We start from the raw sequence: 21,444 nt of genomic DNA on the forward strand, positions 1-21,444 counted from the left end.
CAGTTTTTGTTTAACAGGAAAACATGTCATGTGTTATACGTATGTTTATCTTATTATGTTGTTAACTGGTTCTGAGTAAAACACGCCAACCAATTGTTTTATTCGAAAAAGAAAAAAAGCTCCATCATAACCGTCAAAAACACATGATTCAATAAGCTTTCTTCTCGTTCTGTTCTAAAAAAAATATTTTAAAATATTTAAAGGTATACTTTTTGATGATGTTAAGACGTAAAAACATTCAACCGAATCCTCGTCATTAGATATGACTTATTTTCTTTGAAATTGCTTATGTGACAAATATTTCCTTGTAAAGTAAAACTTTGAAGACGGACGCCAAGTGATGAGAAAATCTCACTTGGTACTTTGGGCCAGGTTAGCTTAAAATACAACACAATGTTTGTTCTTTTTCGGATGCATAATAAAAAAAATAAATGCACACGAGATTGGAGAAATCAAAAAATCAAAATAAGATAAAATTCCGCGAAAGCCCAATATTTTTTTGGCGTATTTAAGGTGGTACCTAAGAGTGATAACTCTGTAGAATCAGCTAAACGTTTTATTTACATTGTGTTGATAAGGGAATATTAAGCTTCTCAATGATCAAAATTAGTGTTTGTCAAATTGCTATATAACCAATGAAATTTTTCTGATAAAACAGTTGGTTCAAATTTTCAAAATTTTATATATTTTTGTCAACGGGTCAAAGTAAATACTTTGTCAAAATTATTTGGAAATTAAACGAGCCAAATTAATTTTAGTGAAGGTGTTGTGTACCACCTTAAGTCATTTCAAATCATATTAGGGTGTAAAAGCATTGACCGAAGTACATTTTGTATGAAGCGCGGAAGCGCTTCATTCTAAAAATGTACGCACGGTCAATGCTTTTACAACACTATAAAATTACAAAAAGAAGCATTCAATGCTTATGATTACTTTTTTAGCTATGATCATGAAAACACGAATTTTATAAAAAAAAAATTATTTAATTCACCTGTGCACTTTATTGTGGGACCACGTGTTATCATGAAGGAAAAGTATTATTGAGTAATGCAATTGCGTAAGGAATAACATGTGATGTGCAGTTAGCCAATCAGAATAAAGTATTATAATGAAACATACATCTAATGTAATTATATTGTTTGATTACCTTTAAGTGTTTAATCATTATGTAATATATATATATAGCTCGCCTTTTACGAATTATCTCATTTAATTCACGAAAAGTGAAGCTGCTTCGAGAATAAAAATATTTCGTAACTTTATTTTAGACAATAAATGAGGGGGGCAAGGGGTTTAGCTGTTATGCTGTTATGGGGCATTTTAGTTCTTTGTTATCTGTTATTCTGAAAATATATTTACTGTTAGCTGTTTTTGTCTTATTCTTTGTTAGCTGTTATTGGGCTTTTAGTTTTTTTTGTTATCTGTTATTTTGACAATGTATTTGCTGTTAACTGTTATTGAAAATTGAAATGTTAGCATTTTTTTTGACAGCCAAAATTCGGTAGAAATTGAAGATAATTGGTCATTGGAGTCTACCACTACTAATATGTTTGTCCCATATTCGGAGAAGGATTCCATTAACATATATCCATCCCAGAAGTGAGATCCAGGACAATTCCAGTATATCTTATGATTATCCTTTGTATTACATTCCATTTTTTTGTAACATTTATTTAGAATTATCTTATTTTTTTGTATGAGGATTATGTTCCTTGTTTCCCGTACGAACATATTAAATTAGAACAATTCTTAAAATGACAAAAAGGAAAACATATGGCCAGGATTATCTGACTAGGATCTCAATTAAAGACTAGGTCCTTACAACCCGTTAACCTTTTATATTATATGGTACATAGACATGAAGCTCCTCTTTTTAAAGCAGAACCAAATGCATTGTACAATAAAGGTTCCCACCATGTACTGGGTTCTGAAGCTCCACATAACTCATTACAAAGATTTATTTCGTCTTCAAGCCATTGTTCCCCTACTAAACTATGTATTCTACTTACTAGTAGACTTGGTACAATCAAAATCCCTATAAAAATTGTTCAAATAAGGCCTTTGAAAATAGTGGAATAAATTACTTTATGAGTGCCAAATTGGTTTGTGGTACTTGATAAATTGCATGCTTATAATTGGTGCTTTTAATTTGACTATCCTATATACAACATTGCCTCGTAGTCTTATTCAGAAAAAAATATAAACCTCATAAGATGGGCATTTAAAAAAGACAGAATGTAATATATATATATATTCAAACTTTTTTACATAATTTTCTAGTAGCAACAAACACAAGAACTATGTCAATTGGACCTATGCTTTGATACCATAACTGCCCTTGAATTTTTACTAGATATTAAATTTTTTTCTTTGAAATATTCCTCATTTCCATTCTCAATTTTATTACACACTATTTAAATTACAAGCATGTGTGAGTTTCTATAACTGTACAAAAATAACTGCTGAAAAAAAGTGTTCTATAACAAATAAACAGCTATGCAATGAACGCATGATACGCCTGTCACCTTTTTGAAATATTCAATAACTTCTCAATATCATATCAGATATTTATAAAAATCAGTCAATATATATATCATGGATATAAACAATACATCAAAGTTTTATGAGAACTGCTGAAATTTTGTTTGAGTTATTGCCCGAAAACTGGAAAATACCTTTTTTTTAATGAATAAACCCCTTAACTGAATCTATACTATTAAACGAGAAGACCTCATTTTGTGTGTCGCTTCTCTTCCTTTCACAATAAATCAATCATCATGCCTCTGTGTCCTATAGGTAACATGCATAGTCGCATTTGTCATCCTTTCTTATGATTATTCAGATTGAGTTATTTTGGGAGAAAAACGACAAAAAAGGTGTCATACCACCAATTAAAAGTCCCTATCTGTTCAACCAAATTTTACAATTTTCATAGCTTTCTAAATATTTTACCTTAAGTTTAACTTCATAGAAACCAGGTATATCCTGAATCACACATGTATCAGCTTTCTACATGCCAATTTTCAACAGGTGTTTAAAATCATATAAAAAAGAAAAGGTCTTCCGAAAAGAGGTACCGCTAAAAATAACCCCTGGTTTTCTGGAAATCTTAAATTAGTATACTATGGAGTGCATTAATCCTCAATTTTGAATGCAAACTCATAAACAAGTAAATTTTAGCTCAAAATGGTCTTAACATATTTCTCTTTCACCAAAAGTTTCATTTCTGCCAATTTGTTGGTTAGTTTAAGTAAACAATGACATCAAATGCACTATTTTTTGTCCGAGTAGGCCTACTTACGTTCTAAATTTGTGGGAGTAATTGGTGGTATGACACCAAAAGGGGTCCGGATCACACTGTCTTTTAGTCATAGTTAAGTCTTCCGGTTTGAAACATGCACAAATACAACCAATCGTATGATAGATAACAAAAATGAAAAATAGATAAGTCAATCAGAGCGTTCTCCATATCATGGTGTTTAGATCGCAAGAACCACAACTATTATACCTCCTTAGAGATATGGATTAATTTTTTCGTTTATCTACATGTAAACTACGATTATACTACTTTAATATATAGAGACTCTCCATATTCTGTCTACTGTTGTTGGTTTTTTTAAATGTTTACTATTTAAATTAGAATAAGTAAAACATGTGACACAAGTACAACCAATCATAGAACGTTCTCCATATCATGGTGTTTAGATCACAAGAATCAAAACTATTAAACCTCCTTAGTCTTAGAGAGGACAAATATTTTTCGCATTTATCTACATGTAATAATCTACAATTATTCTACTTTAATATAAAGAGACTCTGTATTTTGTCAGGGAATTTCTATGTTAGTATAGAAAGTTCCTGATTCTGTTTACTGTTTTCTTTGAAATGTTTACTATTTATAAAGGGGTCATACCACTTGCATATATATTAAAATAAGTAAAACATGCTCAACTTCATCTTAAACTACCTCGACCAAAAACTTTTACCTAAAGTGGGACAGACGGACGTGACGGACGACCGAACAAACGAACGCACGGACGCACAGACTAGAAACCATAATTATATTTGGCGATAATTTGGGCATACAAATTTATTGTTAAAAGGGAAAATAGTAATTTGGCAAAAATGAAAGTAATGTAGAGATTAGAGGGAAGCAGGACCTTTTTCGGGGCGGTGGGATCGGGTGTTTTAAAGCTCGGAATTTGGGGATTGATCCTTACGGGATCCGGGAACATATTTTTCTATTTCGGGATATGAATTTCTTTAAATACTGTATCTCGGGATTTGGACCCCTCCAACATCCCCTCAAATTAGCCTTAGTCGGTATTAGTCATTTATACATGATTCAAATCCTACCATGGCATGTTAATAAGGCTCTCTAAAAAAAAAAGCACTGATCGATTGTCATAGAAGCATATTTTTTTAGACTATCAGACTCTGGTCTATATATAAGCAGTTACATTTATTTCATGTTTGAAACGGTGCAAATTTTTAATCTGATTTGACTTTTACCAAAAGAAGCATTGTAGCAAAGTAGAAGAATAATTATTGTCGTAGGCAAGAAACACGAATATGATTGATTTTAACAGAAAGGAACCAAATATCGGACTTTGGAAAAGGGGGAGGGCTTTTGATAACTTTTATGTAATTCTTCACACATAATAACTTTTACAAAAAATCATCCTTCAACAGTTCACAAGCTGTATATGCCCACGATTTCGCGGGTGTGTTCTAGTAACATAAAATCGAAAATTAATAAACTGTTATCACAGAGATATGTCTCGCCTTTTAGTAATTTTGGCAATGAATTGTGCCAATTAATGCTCATACAATTGCAAACCAAATATCAATGACCTACCACAAGTGGATCCCCATAAATTGACCTAATCACAAACTAATACAGGTAATGTAAGCAAACCAATCAAAGTCAATAGACCATGACTGAGGGGGGCGGAGCCAAATAATCTCCATGGCAATGAGTTGTGACAATGCTAATACATCTGCATACCAATTCTCATTGATGTACCACAAGTGAATCTCCATAAACTGACCTAATCACAAAGTAATACATGTAAAGTAAGCAAACCATTCAAAGTCAATAGACCATGACTGTGGGGGCGGAGCCAAAAAATATCCATGGCAATGAGATGTGGCAATGGTAATACATCTGCATACCAATTACCATTGACGTACCACAAGTGGATCTCCATAAACTGACCTAATCACAAACTAATACATGTAAAGTAAGCAAACCATTCAAAGTCAATAGACCATGACTGAGTGGGCGGAGCCAAATAATCTCCATGGCAATGAGATGTGGCAATGGTAATTCATCTGCATACCAATTATCATTGACATACCACTAGTGGTTCCCCATAAAACTGAGCTAATCACAAACTAATACATTGTTGACGCCGTCGCCGACGCCGGAAACAGCATACCTATGTCTCGCTTTATGACTCCGTTAAGGCGAGACAATAAAAATCGAAACGGACGCTGGACTTTTTCTGCGGCGTTTTGTTGAAAAATAAACAATGAAACACAACAACATGAATAAATGACATCGCCATTAACGCGTCATGAACCCCATATGAAACTTACTAACCCCATACGGTCTCATAGCAATTCTAAATATTGATGATGTGCAACGCCACAACTTACGATCTGTCTCTAATAATGATCTTTTTGTTCCAAGACCAAATACAATTTTTTATAAAAAATCTTTTCATTACTCTGCAACCAAAGTATGGAATAATTTACCACTCGAAATAAAAAAAATGTCCTTATATGGATTTATTCAAGAAACATAGTTATAATCATTTTCTTGAAAATTATATGCAAGTCAAATAATTTGTTTTTCTCTAACAAAACTATATTAAATATTGTCATTTATTACCCTTTGTATATTTCAGTGATTGAGTTGTTGTATATACTAGTAATATATATTGTAATTTAATGTATCAATGTTAACTGTATGCATGTATTTTGTTTGAGGGCCTCAATGAAAATTAGACTATTTCTAATTGAGTAACCCTCTTTAAATAAAGAATTTATTATTATTATTATTATTATTATTATTATTATTATAGGGGGTCACCACGTGACGGCGTTTGACCAATCACAACGTGATAATTCATCTGTGGTCCGATAACAATAGATATAAACAATTCACCAAATTCCTTGCAAATTTGTTAAAGGATCATTATTTAGATATTTCAGAAAACTGGCCCCCTTCATAAATGGAAATAAAAAAAAATCCCCCCTGCGCTTTCTTAATAATAATATTTTTACAGTGTGTTGTACTACTATCGGGACAAATCATATCAAAATTATAGAAATCTGCATCGGCTTTAACTCAAAATAAATGGTCAATTTTATGTTAAGCTGTTGCCACACCTTACAGACGTATTAACAGATGAAAATAAAATTAAGTTGTTAGTTGACAAAATTGTTATCCGTTGGGAGTCCGTTGATGTTCTGACCAAATGAAACAGACACGTACGGAAGGCATAACGGACACTCACCAGATATGTAACGTAAATAAAACGGATCAACACGATGGACGGAAAAATTAAAGGCGACAAATTATACACGCTAATCACATAAATATTCAAACGGTTTCTGAGTAACTGGTTTTGGTTTGTTCTTCAAAATGCCGCCAAAGGATAGTGTCTGGCCTGAATAAGAGCTTTTGATGGTGAAGACCTGTCCTTACTCTAAGATCGATTATGAATAATATGAATTCATGACACTCAAGAAATCGGACATACCATTAATTGGCATTTCTGTCGCGAAATTTTTAATTGACATTTATCCGTTTCAAATCCGTTTATCGTCCGTTTTATCCGTTATACGTTCGGTTAAAGTCCGTTTCACATTCGTTCAACATCCGTTTATCCATTAAACGTCCGGAAGAAGTCCGTTGGTGAATTTGTCCAACGGATGTATTACGGACAAGTAACGGATACAAGACAGAAACGAAACGGACGAGTACCGTACAAAAAGGACGCATACCGGAAGTTCAACGGACACTTCATCCATAGGACGTCCGTTCAAAGTTTTAAACATGCTAAAAATTTTCCATCGGACAGAACGGACGTCGACGGACAGCTTCCGAAATGCTCATTTTAAACCTTTTTCGGTTGGACCAAATCAAAACTTTCTTTAAAATTCATTAATAAAAAAAAAAGCAAGTGATACACTGTCCACACTAGTACGATAACTGTGTTCCCGGACCAGCTTTGCGTGGATTAAATATGTTAAGATTTGTAACATTAATTGGCTGAGACACATGTAAAAGATTAAATCCTGACCAAAAAAACATTAACGGTGGCGTGTTACTATATCTCAAATTAATGCCTTCCACCTAAACAGATAGACTCGAATCGCTTATATTACAACTTAGCAGTCAACTATCATCAAATATGAATAGTGTGAGTGAATAACTGGAAAATAGACTTGATGAACTAAGAAACAAAAAAACAAAAATCGAAGACAAAGTGTCAGAAAAAGTTTCAGAAATGACTTCTGGGGTGAAAAATAAATAAAGGAAAAGTTAGAAGAGGTTAGAACAGAAGTAAAATCTAACATGATTGCTATGCAGACCAGAATTGATGGGTTAGAGAGGTCTCTGGCAAATGTTTACAATACCTAAGAAAGTGATACACGAAAAACAGATTCATTATAAAAAATCTTGACTTTGATGAAAATGAAAAGAACAATGACATAATTACTACCAACAAAGTGCAGGCTATGTTGAAAGACGAGCACGCGTTGTCAAATGACGTGTTGAAATCGGTTACAAGGAAGGATAGTAAAGGTTTTGCCCCTGGGCTGGTTATTGTAAAAGTGGTCAAATTTGGCAATAAACGGGAAATTATGAAAAACAAGAAAAACCTTAGAAATATCAATAAATATAACAAAGTATACGTTGAGAACAATTTACTCAAGAAACACGCAACTTTCAAGCAACCGTCAGGACTGTACAGAAAGAAATTGGTAGTGATTATTATTATTCGGTCATAGCAGGGTCTTTTACATAAATATGCTACCAGAGGGTCTGTAGGGGTAGATTTACTTATGAAAAATGTTTTTTTACTTTTACGATGTTGATATACTAAATATGGAAAAAGAGGGAATACAGTGAACTAAGTTTAACTCAAAATTTACCGATATATCGGTTATCGTAGCAGTGTGGTATTTACCTCCAGCTGATTCAAGCAGAGCTACTGATTCGGATTTATATTTTCAAAATTTGCTTCAACAGGTTTATAGTTACCAGAAATTAGAAAAACAATATAATTTTTGGCGATTTAAATTCAGTTTAGAACATGATACAGATTATGTTGAAAATCACCAAGGAGATGGGAATGTGTAAATAGCAAAACAAGAAACCAAGAAATCAGAAATCAGAAATCAGAAACCAGAAACCAGAAACATTTTTTTAAGTGATATTATTTTTGCTACGCTAAATGGCCGTTTTCATTATCATTATGATCGAAAGTTGACAATTGTCCTCGAAAACAAGTTTAATCCATTTTTATTTGTTTTGGATGAAGATGTCTAAGAAAAAAAACTAACTTATTTCAGTAAGAAATTTAATTCAGACTTAAAACGCATCAAAACAATTTTGGGAAGTGCTATTTTGCAGGTTGCGGGTTGCGGGTTGCAGGTTGCGGGTTGCGGGTTGCGGGTTGCGGGTTGAAGTTTGCATGCAGGTTTCAGGTCACACATAAATATTATATGTATGAAAATACCAATCTAATTAAAACGGTTTTTAACTGGATTGTGAAAATACATGTATAAAATCTACCCCATGACTAATAGATTTAAAATCACTTCAGCATAAAAGTAGGGTAGAAGTTTTGGTCAGTTATCAGTTGTCAGTATTTGATTTTGTCATTTCATTATAATTAAATTCACTTATCATAATTTTAGTACACATACATGTATCATTTGATGCTTATCATACTGCTCAATTGCTAATTGTAGTTCTAAACATTGATTCTAATTAAAGTGAAAGCAATAAAAACTTATTTACATAGGCTGAACAGGTTCTATCATAGAACACATTAATCTGTCTTAATCTAGTTACATAAACAATGATAAACAATTAAATTCCTTTCAGTGGGCATATAACATCTTTGAGGCTAATATTAAGAAATTATTGGGTTTAAATAATTGTATATGCCCTTTCTTGCATCAACATAATTTAGTGCAAGAAGCAAACAAAATAACTTGCATCCTTTGGCAGTCAGTTTTATTATGTAAAGACGCAAAATAAAAATTTAGACATTACAGAGACGCTTGAGAGTCAACATTAGTTTGCAGACCCAGCCAAAATAAGTGAGAAGGGTAAGTTTTCTTATTTCTGATTTTTTTACTTTCTTTTTTCTTTTCTTTTTTGGAAGAGGGGGGGGGGGGGGCGTGTTACTTGAGCCAGTTTGACTACAATTGTCCATTTAGAATTTGACTACTGATTAAAAGTAAAAATAGTATTTATTATTTTCAAAAGATCCTTTGAGTATATATAAAGGTGTACATGTATGTATGGTTAGGTCTGATTTTGGCATTAGATTTCATGTGAAAGATTTGAACAGATTGAGTGAATTAAGACCCTCAAATTCAAGCTGCAATCGGGAAAAATCAATCAAATATGCCATACTATGTCACTTTTCAGATGTTTTTTGGTGAAAAAAAAACCAAAAGTAGCCACATACGTGATCACTCTCAACCTTTATATATGTTATGAACTATAATAATAAAATACAACTTATATTTAAATATTAAGAAATATAGATTCCACAAATGCAACAACTGTGTTACGATATTTCTCCACTCCTGACAGTTATTTTTTTTAATATTTAAATACTTAAAATTTGATTGTTGAGAGTTGGGAAATATTGTAATACACGAGTTATAGTGGTGGAATCTGTTTCTCTAATGATTTTTATCCTTCCTTTTTAAAGATTTGAAGAAAGTTTTGTACCTTTTAAGTGATGTCATCAGGCAGGGTCCCTATTTTATGACATCACAATAGGAAAATTCAGGGGGAAAAAAACAAGAAAAGTTATCGTCACAATTAAACTTCGACCAATCATTAGCCTTTACACTGCTGTCATTCTGTTTTCATTTTTTATTTGTACAGATTTAGGATAAAAGTAGTACTTAGAATTAGTAAAAAGATTTGAAAGAAAAGAAAATGACTTCTGAAAGGTAAGAATTCCATTTAATATTTTTTTCATCTCGATTTAAAAAAAAATAAAATCAAAAGTCTTTGCCTTTGGTTAAAATCTTTTTGGAACCTCTTCTTTTCGTGAACCAATTAAAATTAAATCTCATCACTTGCTTCTGTTGTTTATATGTTGCTAGCCTTATTTGTTAGTCCAAACTTAAACTGACCGGAAGTTTCAAGTTGCCAGGACACATTAGTTTCCAGACGATAACTTTTAAGTGAATGGATCACTAAGAAATTTTACCAGGAGGTTCAATACAATAAAAAGAACGGTTAGGATTGAGTTTTGGGGGTAATGGTATCATGTAACTCTATAATTGATACATTATGGTATCAATAGTTTAGGAATTCGAGGCCGAATAGGGGCAATAAAAAAACCTGTCTGTCAGTTCGTTGTCAACATGTCGGACAAACTTCAGTGAATTGTTAATAGCTATTGATGTGAGCTCCCTTTCATCTTTCATAAATTTTAGATTGTAAGTTTTTAGGTTTAAAATCATGTTTTTTTTTTCATTAAAAAAAGGGTTTTATTCTAGGTTTTGGTCGATACTAGGTCAAAAATGATTTTGGAAGTTTTCATAAAACTTTGAATTGATCATATCTATTGATGTAAGCTCCATTTCATTTTTTTTTAATTTAAGGTTGTTATGTTTCCGAGTTTTGGGAATATTTTCATAAACAAGGTTGATTTTTAAGTATTAAGAAAACCTTCCTTTAGTATTTCCTGCATTTCGGAAATGACATTGAGAAGTCATTGAAAAAGCTACAGACATAGCTGTTTATTGTAATTTCAGTATCTTGTATGAAAGTGTATGGATCTCACTTAAGTTTGTACCAAAAGGTTCCATATCACAAGAGAAAGCCACGTATTAAGTTAGGGAGTAATTGCCATAAATGTTCAGGAAATATGAGCATTTTTGTAGTTTCCAGACAATAACTTAGTAGCATAGTATTGTACAATAAAAAGAAATCTTGTTGAATATTGGACCCCATTTTTAAATTGGCCTGTCTCAATCAGGTCAAAAGAGTCCAAAATTAAACTACATGTATGAACATTTCGTTCTCAAATTATAATGTATCATCCATGTTTCATTTAAGAGGAGGGTTAGGATCCCGCTATCATGTTTAACCCTGCCACATTCTGTATGTATGTGCCTGTACCAAGACAGGAGTCAGTTGTTGGTGTATTAGATTTTTGTTTAAAAATATTTAATGTTTTTAGGTCGTTAGTTTTCTGATTTGAATCATTTTAAATTTGTCATTTTTGGATCGTTCATAGTTGGACTATGTGGTATGACCTTTGCTCATTGTTGAAGGCCATACCGTGATCTATAGTTGGTAATTTCTGTGTCATTTGGTAATTGACTATATAGGGCAATAACTCCTAAAGTGGTCAACTAAATATTTTGGTCATGTTGACTTATTTGTAGATCTTACTTTGCTGAACATTATTGCTGTTTACAGTTTATCTCTATCCAAAGTAATATTCAAGATAATAACCAAAAAAGCAAAATTTCCTTAAAATTACCAATTTAGGGGCAGCAACCTAACAACGTAATGTCAGATTCATCTGACAATTTCAGGACAGATAGATCTATCTGATAAACACCTTTACCCCATGTCAGATTTGCTCTAAATGCTTTAGTTTTTGAGTTATAAGCCAAAAACTGCATTTTACCCCTATGTTCTATTTTTAGCCATGGCGGCCATCTTGGTTGGTTGGCCGGGTCACCGGACACAATTTCTAAACTAGATACCCCAATGATCATTGTGGCCAAGTTTGATTAAATTTGGCCCAGTAGTTTCAGAGGAGAAGATTTTTGTAAAAGTTAACGCCGGACGCAGGACGACGGACGACGGACGCCAAGTGATGAGAAAAGCTCAATTGGCCCTATGGGCCAGGTGAGCTAATAAAAATAGTAAGGACTAAATTTTAGAAACTTGCAGAAGTTATCTTAAAACGAATAATCAACTAAATCACGAACCACCCAAATAGTCCTGACAACTGATAGACTTACGAATACGCACACATAAAAATCAATATTCTGTTATTTTGTTTCAGGGATACACTGATATTTGTGAAGTTTTTCGAAAATGGAAAAGTTATAGATGGTTCCTACTTTCAGAAGAAAACTAAGGCAACGGCCCTTTTTGAATTCATTGGGAGAGATGACATTTGTCTAGAAAGCAAGTTTGTATCCTTATCATTTGAAGTTGCCAATAGAAAATTGGAAGATGTTTATAAAAATTCATCTATTGTCAACCTGAATATAGTTGAGTATGATTTGCCTGAACTTGAAGAAACTGAAAACTCCATCTCAAAAGAGATAAGCTCTGAAAACCCTATTGTCATATCGGATTCTCCAGAAAAAATCAGCAGCAATGTCATTGAAATAACATCAAGTCCACTACATTCACCCCCAGATAAATACAGATGTATATCTAGCTCCTCTGATGATGACCAAGATCATATGCCTGTCTTAACAACAAAAAGGAGAAGAAAATTTCTTGAATTAAGCGATTCAAGTACACAAGATACTTCTGAAAATGGGAAGAGAACATATTCTTTGGGAAAAAGAAAACGACCTTACTCCAGGATGATGGATTCATCAGACAGCGAAATTGAAATAGAGGAAGAAATTCCATGGAACATTGATGGAAATTGCACTTATAGAGTTTCCTATAGTAAAACTGAAGGTCAAAAAATGAAGTCAACAAAAGATGGTAGAAATTGGACACGTTACAACAAATCGTTCACCAAAGAATTCCCTAAAACAATAGGTTTAAGACTGAGATCAAATTGTAAAGGTTCTTTCCAGTGTCAATACAGAAAGTGTCCATTTAAAGAGTATTTTGGAAAGCCAAATAGTATCCATGTAGTTAACAGAGATGGGAAAGTCTTCTGTGAGGAGTGTAATAACCTAATGGATTCCGTCCCGTGCAAAGCTGTCAAGATATGGGAATTTAAAAAGTGTACTGAGTATGTTACTGTTCATCACCATGGATCTCATACATGCTTCCCAATGAAAAGACCAAAACTACCTAAAGAAAAAATAAAAGAAACTTTTGATATTATGCCAAATTTAAAACCCAGAGAACTGACAAACAGACTCATTATGAAAACTATAGAGACATCAACTTCCAGAGAAGAGGTAGAGGACATTGCCGAAAGTTTATCGGATCCAAGGAAAACTAGAAATTTGAAAAATCAAATTTTCAATAAAGATCCTCTGTCAGAAAAATTATCAAAACTGCAGGAGAAATGTCTTCATCAATACAATGACCCTTTTCTTCTTTTTGAATACCAGATCAAAGAAGAACATGGAGACAAGTGGTTTATTTATCATTCCACAGTGGAAGGCAACACCATTGTAAAAAAAATAACAGAAACAAAAACTCCAGAAGACTTCCAAACTTATATAATAAAGTCATCAAAAAAAAAATTGGAGACATTAGGAAATATGACAAACAAAGACCATTTTTTAGGAGAAGAGTGGGCTTTCATGGATTTTAAAGTTAATAGGGTCATAATCTACAAGGGGAAAAACTTGAAATGTTTTGGATTAAGTGTTTATCATACCCTACTTAAAAATGTCACGTGGCTTGTTCGTATGGACTGTGAAAATGAGAATAAAAAGACTGTAGACCTTGCCATGTCTGTAGTTGATAAAATGTTACAATCATTCAGTGAATATAAAATCCCAGAATTCCGACCATATTCAGGCATAATGTTAGATGAAGGAGGGGGGATGCACGCGTCACTTGAGAAACGATATGGCAAACAATATTATGATGAAAAAATTGTGACCTGTCAGTTTCATTTACGAACCTGTGGAAACCGTCATGCAGCAAGTGCATTTATTGGGGAGAGGTTTAAAGATACAGCTGTTACTGCTTTTAAAAAGCACATGAATAAATTAATCAACGCTGAAACACCACTGATGTACAATGCTGCGTACTCGCAGATGGAAAAATTTATCGAAACATCAGGAAAACAACAGTTGAAAAGGTGGTTGATATGGTGGGATAATAGGAGAAACCATGTAATGGAGGCATTCAGAGATACATATGCACCATCTACCAATTTGGCAGAGGCATCCCATGCGTCTATGTCGCTTACAGGTGGTACAGGATTAAACATTTTACAAACTGCAATATTCGATATTTCCGAATGTTTTAAATTTGAGAAAAGTGTTGAAGGATACTGTTTTGGGTTTACCAAATCGGGCGGAGGTCCATTTAAGCATTCACGACAAGGCAAATGTAGAGAAAAGGAAGCAAAAAATGCTGAACAATTAATGAAAGAGTTAGACCAACAGTACAAAGGAGGCACTGCTCCATGTCAACCATCCACGTCTTCCTTTAAATCAAATGAAAGAGATGCACATAGAGCTGATAAGGGACCAGAAGACAAAACACGTCCAAGTGGCAGGCGCAGAACATACCACAGTACTAATTACGCTGTGTCTCTGCAAAAAGCAAACGAACCAAACGTATTTAAAATCATAGATGTTGAACAATATTCTCCGAGTCAAGCATGTATTACAATCAAAACTAGCAATTGCATATTTTATAGCATTGATTTTGACAAAACAACCAATTGTTCATGTCCATTTTCCGAAATACAAGCTCAAGTAAGGCAAGGAAAAGTTCCATGTAAGCACAGGCTTTTTGTTCTTTTGGCTATCGGATTTTCATCAGAAGATGAAATTTTATTGCAGTATAGCTATACAGCTTTTGAAGTCCGAAAAATTATAAAAAAAACTTTGTGACTGGCAGACAAACAAAAATCAACCTATGAACATTCAACCATCTTCTTCACAAGGAAACACTTGTAGAGACTTAAAAGTGTCAACAGCATGTGTCACAGAACATAAAATATATGAATTTACATTCCTGCAAGGTTTAATATCCAAATGTTATGGCTGTGAAAAAAGCTTTACTGCTACAGACAAACAAAAACCTAACGATGTTGTCATACGTCATCTCGAACTCAGACCATCTTACAATAAGGAAAACAATGAATGGTACATACGAAAGGATGGGAAAATGGCAAATGCATACTATCATGTAAACATTCAGTGTGTAAAACTTATTCACTCAAGTTTCTGTCCTGGTTCGGTTACTGTTCCAGAAAGAGTAAACCTCACAGAGTCTCACATAGATAAGTTGCATTCCGTAGGATTTTTACATGTTTAAAAACATAAAGTTACTGTAAAGATATTCCGGTTGTGTTAGTTGTTCTTTTGGACTACCTCATGATTTGTTTCATAAATAAGAATAAAGATAAATAAACAACTTTCCTTCTCTTACTTTTTGTCGAGCCTGCGACTTTTGTAGCAGAAAGCTCGACAGAGGCATGGATAGTGATCCGGGGTCGGCGTTAGCTAACTTCTTAAACGCTTTATGTTTTAGAAGGTGGAATATCTTGTGATTCATATTTTGTATATAGATGCCTCATGTTACGAAGTTTCCGTCATACACATGTCAAATGTCCTTGATCTCATTTTCATGGTTCAGTGACTACAGATCAGTACTTGAAAAAGATTTTTTGTAATGTTAAATTACTCTTATTATAAGTAATAGGATAATATATTTGGTATGTGCGTAGAGTACCTTGCAAGGTCCTCATGCCCGTCAGACAGTTTTCACTTGACCTCGACCTCATTTCATGGAACAGTGAACAAAGTTAAGTTTTGGTGATCAATTGCATATCTCAGGTACCATAAGCAATAGGTCTAGTTATATTTGGTTTATGGATGGACTGTAAGGTGCACATGTCCAACTGGCAGGTGTCATCTGACCTTGGTCTCATTTTCATGGTTCAGTGGTTATAGTAAAGTTTTTGTGTTTTGGTCTATTTTTCTTATACTGTATGCAATAGGACTGCTATATTTCATGTATGGAATAATTGTAAAGTTTATATGTCTAGACCTTGACCTCATTTTCATGGTTTAGGTCAAACTTAAGTTTTGGAGTTATGGTCTTTTTTTCTTACACTATGACTATATGCAATTATAGGTCACCTATATTTGGTGTATTGAATATTTTATGATCTATGTCGTGACGTGATGTGATGTCAGTCGTGCAGGTTTTATTTGCCCATGATCCATTTTCACGGTTCATTGCTCAGTGTCAAGTTTTTGTGTTTTGGTCTGTTTTTCTTAATTTATAAGTAATAGGTCAACTATATTTGTTGTACGGAAGAATTGTTAGCTGTACATGTCTGTCTGTCTGTCTGGCATGGTACATTGATCAATGTTTAGTTTTTCCTGGTAAATGTTGAATGTATGTGACAGTTGTAATAAATAATAATATAGTTGAAAACTAGAGGTTAGTAGACATATAACACTGATACAAAAACAACATGGGTACAACACTAGTACACAAATAAGAAGATGTGGTACGAGTGTCAATGAGACAACTCTCAATTCAAGACAATGAAATTAAAGTAAGCAGTATTATTTTACAATACGGCCTTCAACACAGAACGGTCAAGTTGGCTCATTTTTGCGTCCTGATGAAAATTGGAAGTGCAATTCTTATGTATATACATGTAAATTAATATTTTGACAATACATGAAAGACAAGACCGAGTACAGAAATTTTCAAATTGGAAGACATGTCCAAGTAATCATCCAGAAAATCCTGGAGGCTCTACAGAGTATTTCAAATGTTTTCCAAAAAATTGAGATTTGTTTTGGCAGAAGGAACAGCTCTGTTTGATGGTCTGTATTCAGTGATTCAGAATTTTTGCTTGTCTTTTGCAATTATCATAGTTTCTCAACTCTCAAGTCAAACTAAAACGTTGTTTCTTTGAAACTTTACTCAAGGACAGAAACACAAAAAAAAACAGAGATACGTGTATTTGTTCAGCTCACTGAATATTTTTCTAAAAATAAATAATACTTTTTAGGGGCATAACTCTTTTTAATACGTCAACCTTTTTAGAACTTGTCATAGATGTTGCTGACATTAACCCATTTTAACCTTTTTATAGAAATAGTTTTTTTATAAAAAAGAATGGCAAGAGTTGTACACGTGGGAGCGATAACAAAGGCCAGATAGACCAGGGAAGAAAGGACTAACAGACGCTCTGTATTTCTATTTTCCCTGCAACACGTTACTAAAAAGAATGCCTTTCACAGCCTATTTATAAACCAGTAAAAATTTAAAAGGAGCATCAAGCGAAAAAAAAAAGACTTCCAATAGGTAGACTTTTGAGAAGGATCCTTGCTAAGAATGCAATAGAACTTAGCTAAAGAATCCAGAAACACTGTTAATCAAAAATATATACAATGATGTACATATATATCTAGTTTAAAGGCAAACAGTCTTTAATTTACCACTTAAAATAAAAACCGTGTCAAGTATTGATGCCCATCAAGATATTGTAATTAATGAGGGGGGATAGGACCTTTATCGGGACTCCAGGATCGGTGTTTTAAAGCTCGGTATTTCGGGATTGACCCTTTCAGGATCCGGGAATTCTTCTTTTCGAATTTCGGAACGTCGGGATTTACTTTATTTAAATTCGGGACCTCAGGATTTCGTGTTTTTAAGCCCGGGATTTCGGGATCAGGACCCCTCCTATCCCCCCTCATTAATGTAAACTGATTGATTTCTATTTTTAGTTGTAAGTGTATTTACACAAGAATGATGTGTATTGTAATTGAATACCATGCCTTTAACATTGATCATAAAATTGTTATAACAAGTGAAACAAGTAAAATTACGTAGATTACACCATCCCATGCTTATCCCCTTGTGGCAACCTGCAACCTGCAACCCGCAACCCGCGACCCGCAACCCGCAACCCGCAACCTGCATTTTAGACGATTTCAACAATTTTGTAATGAAGGTAAAACCATTCACTTTGAATATCTTAACTGTGTCGAAAAGTTTTACGTTTTACCGAGATTTTAATATGAAGGGATTTGTAAATTAATGGTTTTACAAAGACGATTCAGAAATAATAAATATAAAGTTGAAAAGTTCATTTATTGTTATAATTTAATTTAGTTCGCCATCTCAAACGTGTTATAATTTGTAATTTGTAAAAGTATTGAAATATGTTATGGTCCGCCTGCTATCTGTGTTAAATACACACATCGTTAAACATAATCTAATGTCAAATCTGTACAAACTCTAGATTAAATATAGCCATTTTTGTTATCTTCAGAGTTTGATCTAGATTCTGAAGTGATGCGTGTCTCAAACTCCAATAAAATAGTAATTAATGTCCACGTCTGAATGACATAAAACTATCTTTAAACTTAAAATTGAGAAAGGAAATGGTGAATATGTCAAAGCGACAACCACCCGACCATAGAGCAGATAACAGCCGAAGGCAACCAATGGGTCTTCAATGTAGCGAGAATTCCCGCACCCGTAGGTGTCCTTCAGCTGGCCCCTAAAAATATGCATAATAGTACAGTGATAATGGACGTCATACTAAACTCCGAATTATACACAAGAAACTAAAATTTAAAATCATACAAGACTAACAAAGGCCAGAGGCTCCTGACTTGGGACAGGCGCAAAATTGCGGCGGGGTTGAACATGTTTATGAGATCTCAACCCTCCCCCTATACCTCTAGCCAATGTAGAAAAGTAAAATATTTTAACAATACGCACATTAAAATCAGTTCAAGAGAAGTCCGAGTCCGATGTCAAAAGATGTAACAAAAGAAAATAAATAAAATGACAATAATACATAAATAACAAGACTACTAGCAGTTAACTGACATGCCAGCTCCAGACCTCAATTAAACTGATTGAAAGATTATGTCTTCGTCATATGAATATCAGGCACAATCCCTCCCATTAGGGTTTAGTATCATACTATCATAAAATATATGAGAAGAACATAACCCGTGTCATGCCAACAACTGTTTTTTTTAAATAAATGTGTTTAGTTCCGATGCAAAGACCCTATTAGTGAATCAATATTAAAGCCAAAATATGCAATCTTTAATGACCTGAAAACAGTATCGTAACTATATCCCCTTCTAATAAGTCTATTTAAAGGTTTTGTAAGTTTCTGAGGAGAATACTGACATTTTTGTGCTTTATAAAGAATATTTCCATAAAAAATTGGATGTAAAATACCTGAACGTATAAGATGTCTGCATGTTGAGTTATATTTACGAATTATTTCCTTATACCGGTGATAAAATTTAGTAAATGTTTTGACCAGTTTGTGATATCGAAAAACCTGGTGTAAAAAATTTTCAGTAATACATAAATTTCTCTCGCTAAAATCTAATTTTATAAGTTGTTACATACACGAGCGAATCGTACAAGTTGAGATATATAAACACCATAAGATGGTGACAAGGGAACGTCACCATCTAAAAATGGATAATTTACAATAGGGAATGAAAAATCATCTCTTTTATCAAAAATTTTTGTATTAAGCTTCCCGTTTATGATATAGATATCAAGATCGAGGAAAGGGCAGTGATCATTATTTATCATTAGCTTTATTCAAAGTAAGTTCTACAGGATAAATTTATTTTGTATACATACTGAAGTCGTCATTATTGAGAGCCAATATATCATCCAAATATCTAAAAGTATTGTTAAATTTTTGTATCAAATGTTGTTTTGATGGGTCTTTGCTAATTTTAGTCATAAATTGTAACTCATAACAATACACAAACAGGTCCGCAATAAGTGGTGCACAGTTAGTCCCCATTGGAATTCCAATAACTTGACGATATACGGAATCTCCAAAGCGAACAAAAATGTTATCAAGTAAAAATCCAAGCGCATAAATAGAAAACAAAATGTTAGGGGCGGGTTCGATTTTTTTTAAGAGGTTCGTATCTTTTTTATTTGTTTTTTTAAATTTCAAATTTTTGAAAAGTTTCAAGAAAAAACCTTTAGTTGTACAGTATTGCGCATACAATTTGTAAGACCTTCGACCACATTTACCTTGTGTCAGAAACCTATATAACGTTATAAAGATCACAATTCAAATTCGGATATTATCAAGCTTTAATATTGTGTCCAAATTTGCATTTAGGGTTCGACCTCTGCGGTCGTATCAGGCTGCGGCCAGCGAAGCATTTTTTATGTTTTACTAAAAAACAAGCAAATGTGATTAAAAGTTCCTGTTACTTTCTTCATATGGTAAGTCAGGCCAGCATAGGCGTATCCAGGGGGCCTCGAAAAATTTGGCAGGCATTCTCCATTATGGAACGCCGATACTGTCTTATTATGACATTTCTCATTATATGATGTTCATTTGCCATTATATGATGTCATTTTATCCTTATATGATGTGCAAATGACATTATATGATGTGCACTTGTCCTTATATGATATACACTTGTCATTATGTGATGTGAACATGTTCTTATATGATGTACACTTGTCATTGTATGATGTGAAGTTGTCCTTATATACTGTCCAAAGACATTTATATGAGGTGCAAACATCTTTATATCATGTCCACAATTCATTATATGATGTGCTTTCTACATTATGTGATGTGATAGAGTCCTTATATATTATGTGATGCTTTCCTTATACGATATAGAAACGGCATTATGTGAGGTGGAATCACCTTTATATGATGGTAATTTGACATTATCTGATGTGAAAATTATGTTATATGATGTGCAAATTATCTTATATGATGTGCAAATGGTCTTATATGATGTGCAAATTATCTTATATCATGTACAGATGTCTTTATATTATGTACAAACTTCTTTATATGATGTGAACGTATCCTTATGTTATGTGCTATCATCGTTATATGATGTGGTAATGTCATTATATTATGACAATGTAACAGCATAGGGTGTGGTTCGGTTTACATCTTTATGGGGTGTCAGAACATCATTATGATGATGTCGAAACATCATTATGATGATGTGCATTCATCGTCCTGATGGTCAATGAACATGATTACGATTAAAGCGATTACTCACTACGTCAGAACTGATTCCGATCTGCTTCTGCGGAGTAACAATTAATCAGGCTCAAATTTTTAGCTGTCGATTGGAAAATGGTTGAGATTTAAAAAGAAATAAACCTTGGCATTTTAGTACCTCGTTTTAAGAGGTAAAAAATCACATCTGATATTGTTGGGAAAATGTCAAAATATATGAATTGCAACCGTTTTTGTTTTAATCGACTGGTCTACATTAATAAACACATACGGAGTCTGCAATAAATAACACACGGTTAAAATTATT

General features: G+C 33.3%; 2 protein-coding genes across 2 annotated transcripts in view; one reads left to right on the forward strand and one right to left on the reverse strand.

Moving 5' to 3' along the window:
• LOC134684174 (RE1-silencing transcription factor A-like) overlaps nt 1-21,444 on the reverse strand; it is a 136,431-nt gene that overhangs the window by 98,334 nt on the left and 16,653 nt on the right. The window lies entirely within an intron of this gene.
• Nucleotides 10,147-15,466, forward strand: LOC134709929 (uncharacterized). Its single transcript, XM_063570055.1, has 2 exons — nt 10,147-10,215; nt 12,297-15,466. The coding sequence occupies exons 1-2, from the start codon at nt 10,202-10,204 to the stop codon at nt 15,004-15,006; spliced, it is 2,724 nt and encodes a 907-aa protein (XP_063426125.1). The 5' UTR covers nt 10,147-10,201; the 3' UTR covers nt 15,007-15,466.

The sequence above is a fragment of the Mytilus trossulus genome, chromosome 1, assembly GCF_036588685.1.
Source record: "Mytilus trossulus isolate FHL-02 chromosome 1, PNRI_Mtr1.1.1.hap1, whole genome shotgun sequence".
NCBI classification, from domain to species: domain Eukaryota; kingdom Metazoa; phylum Mollusca; class Bivalvia; order Mytilida; family Mytilidae; genus Mytilus; species Mytilus trossulus.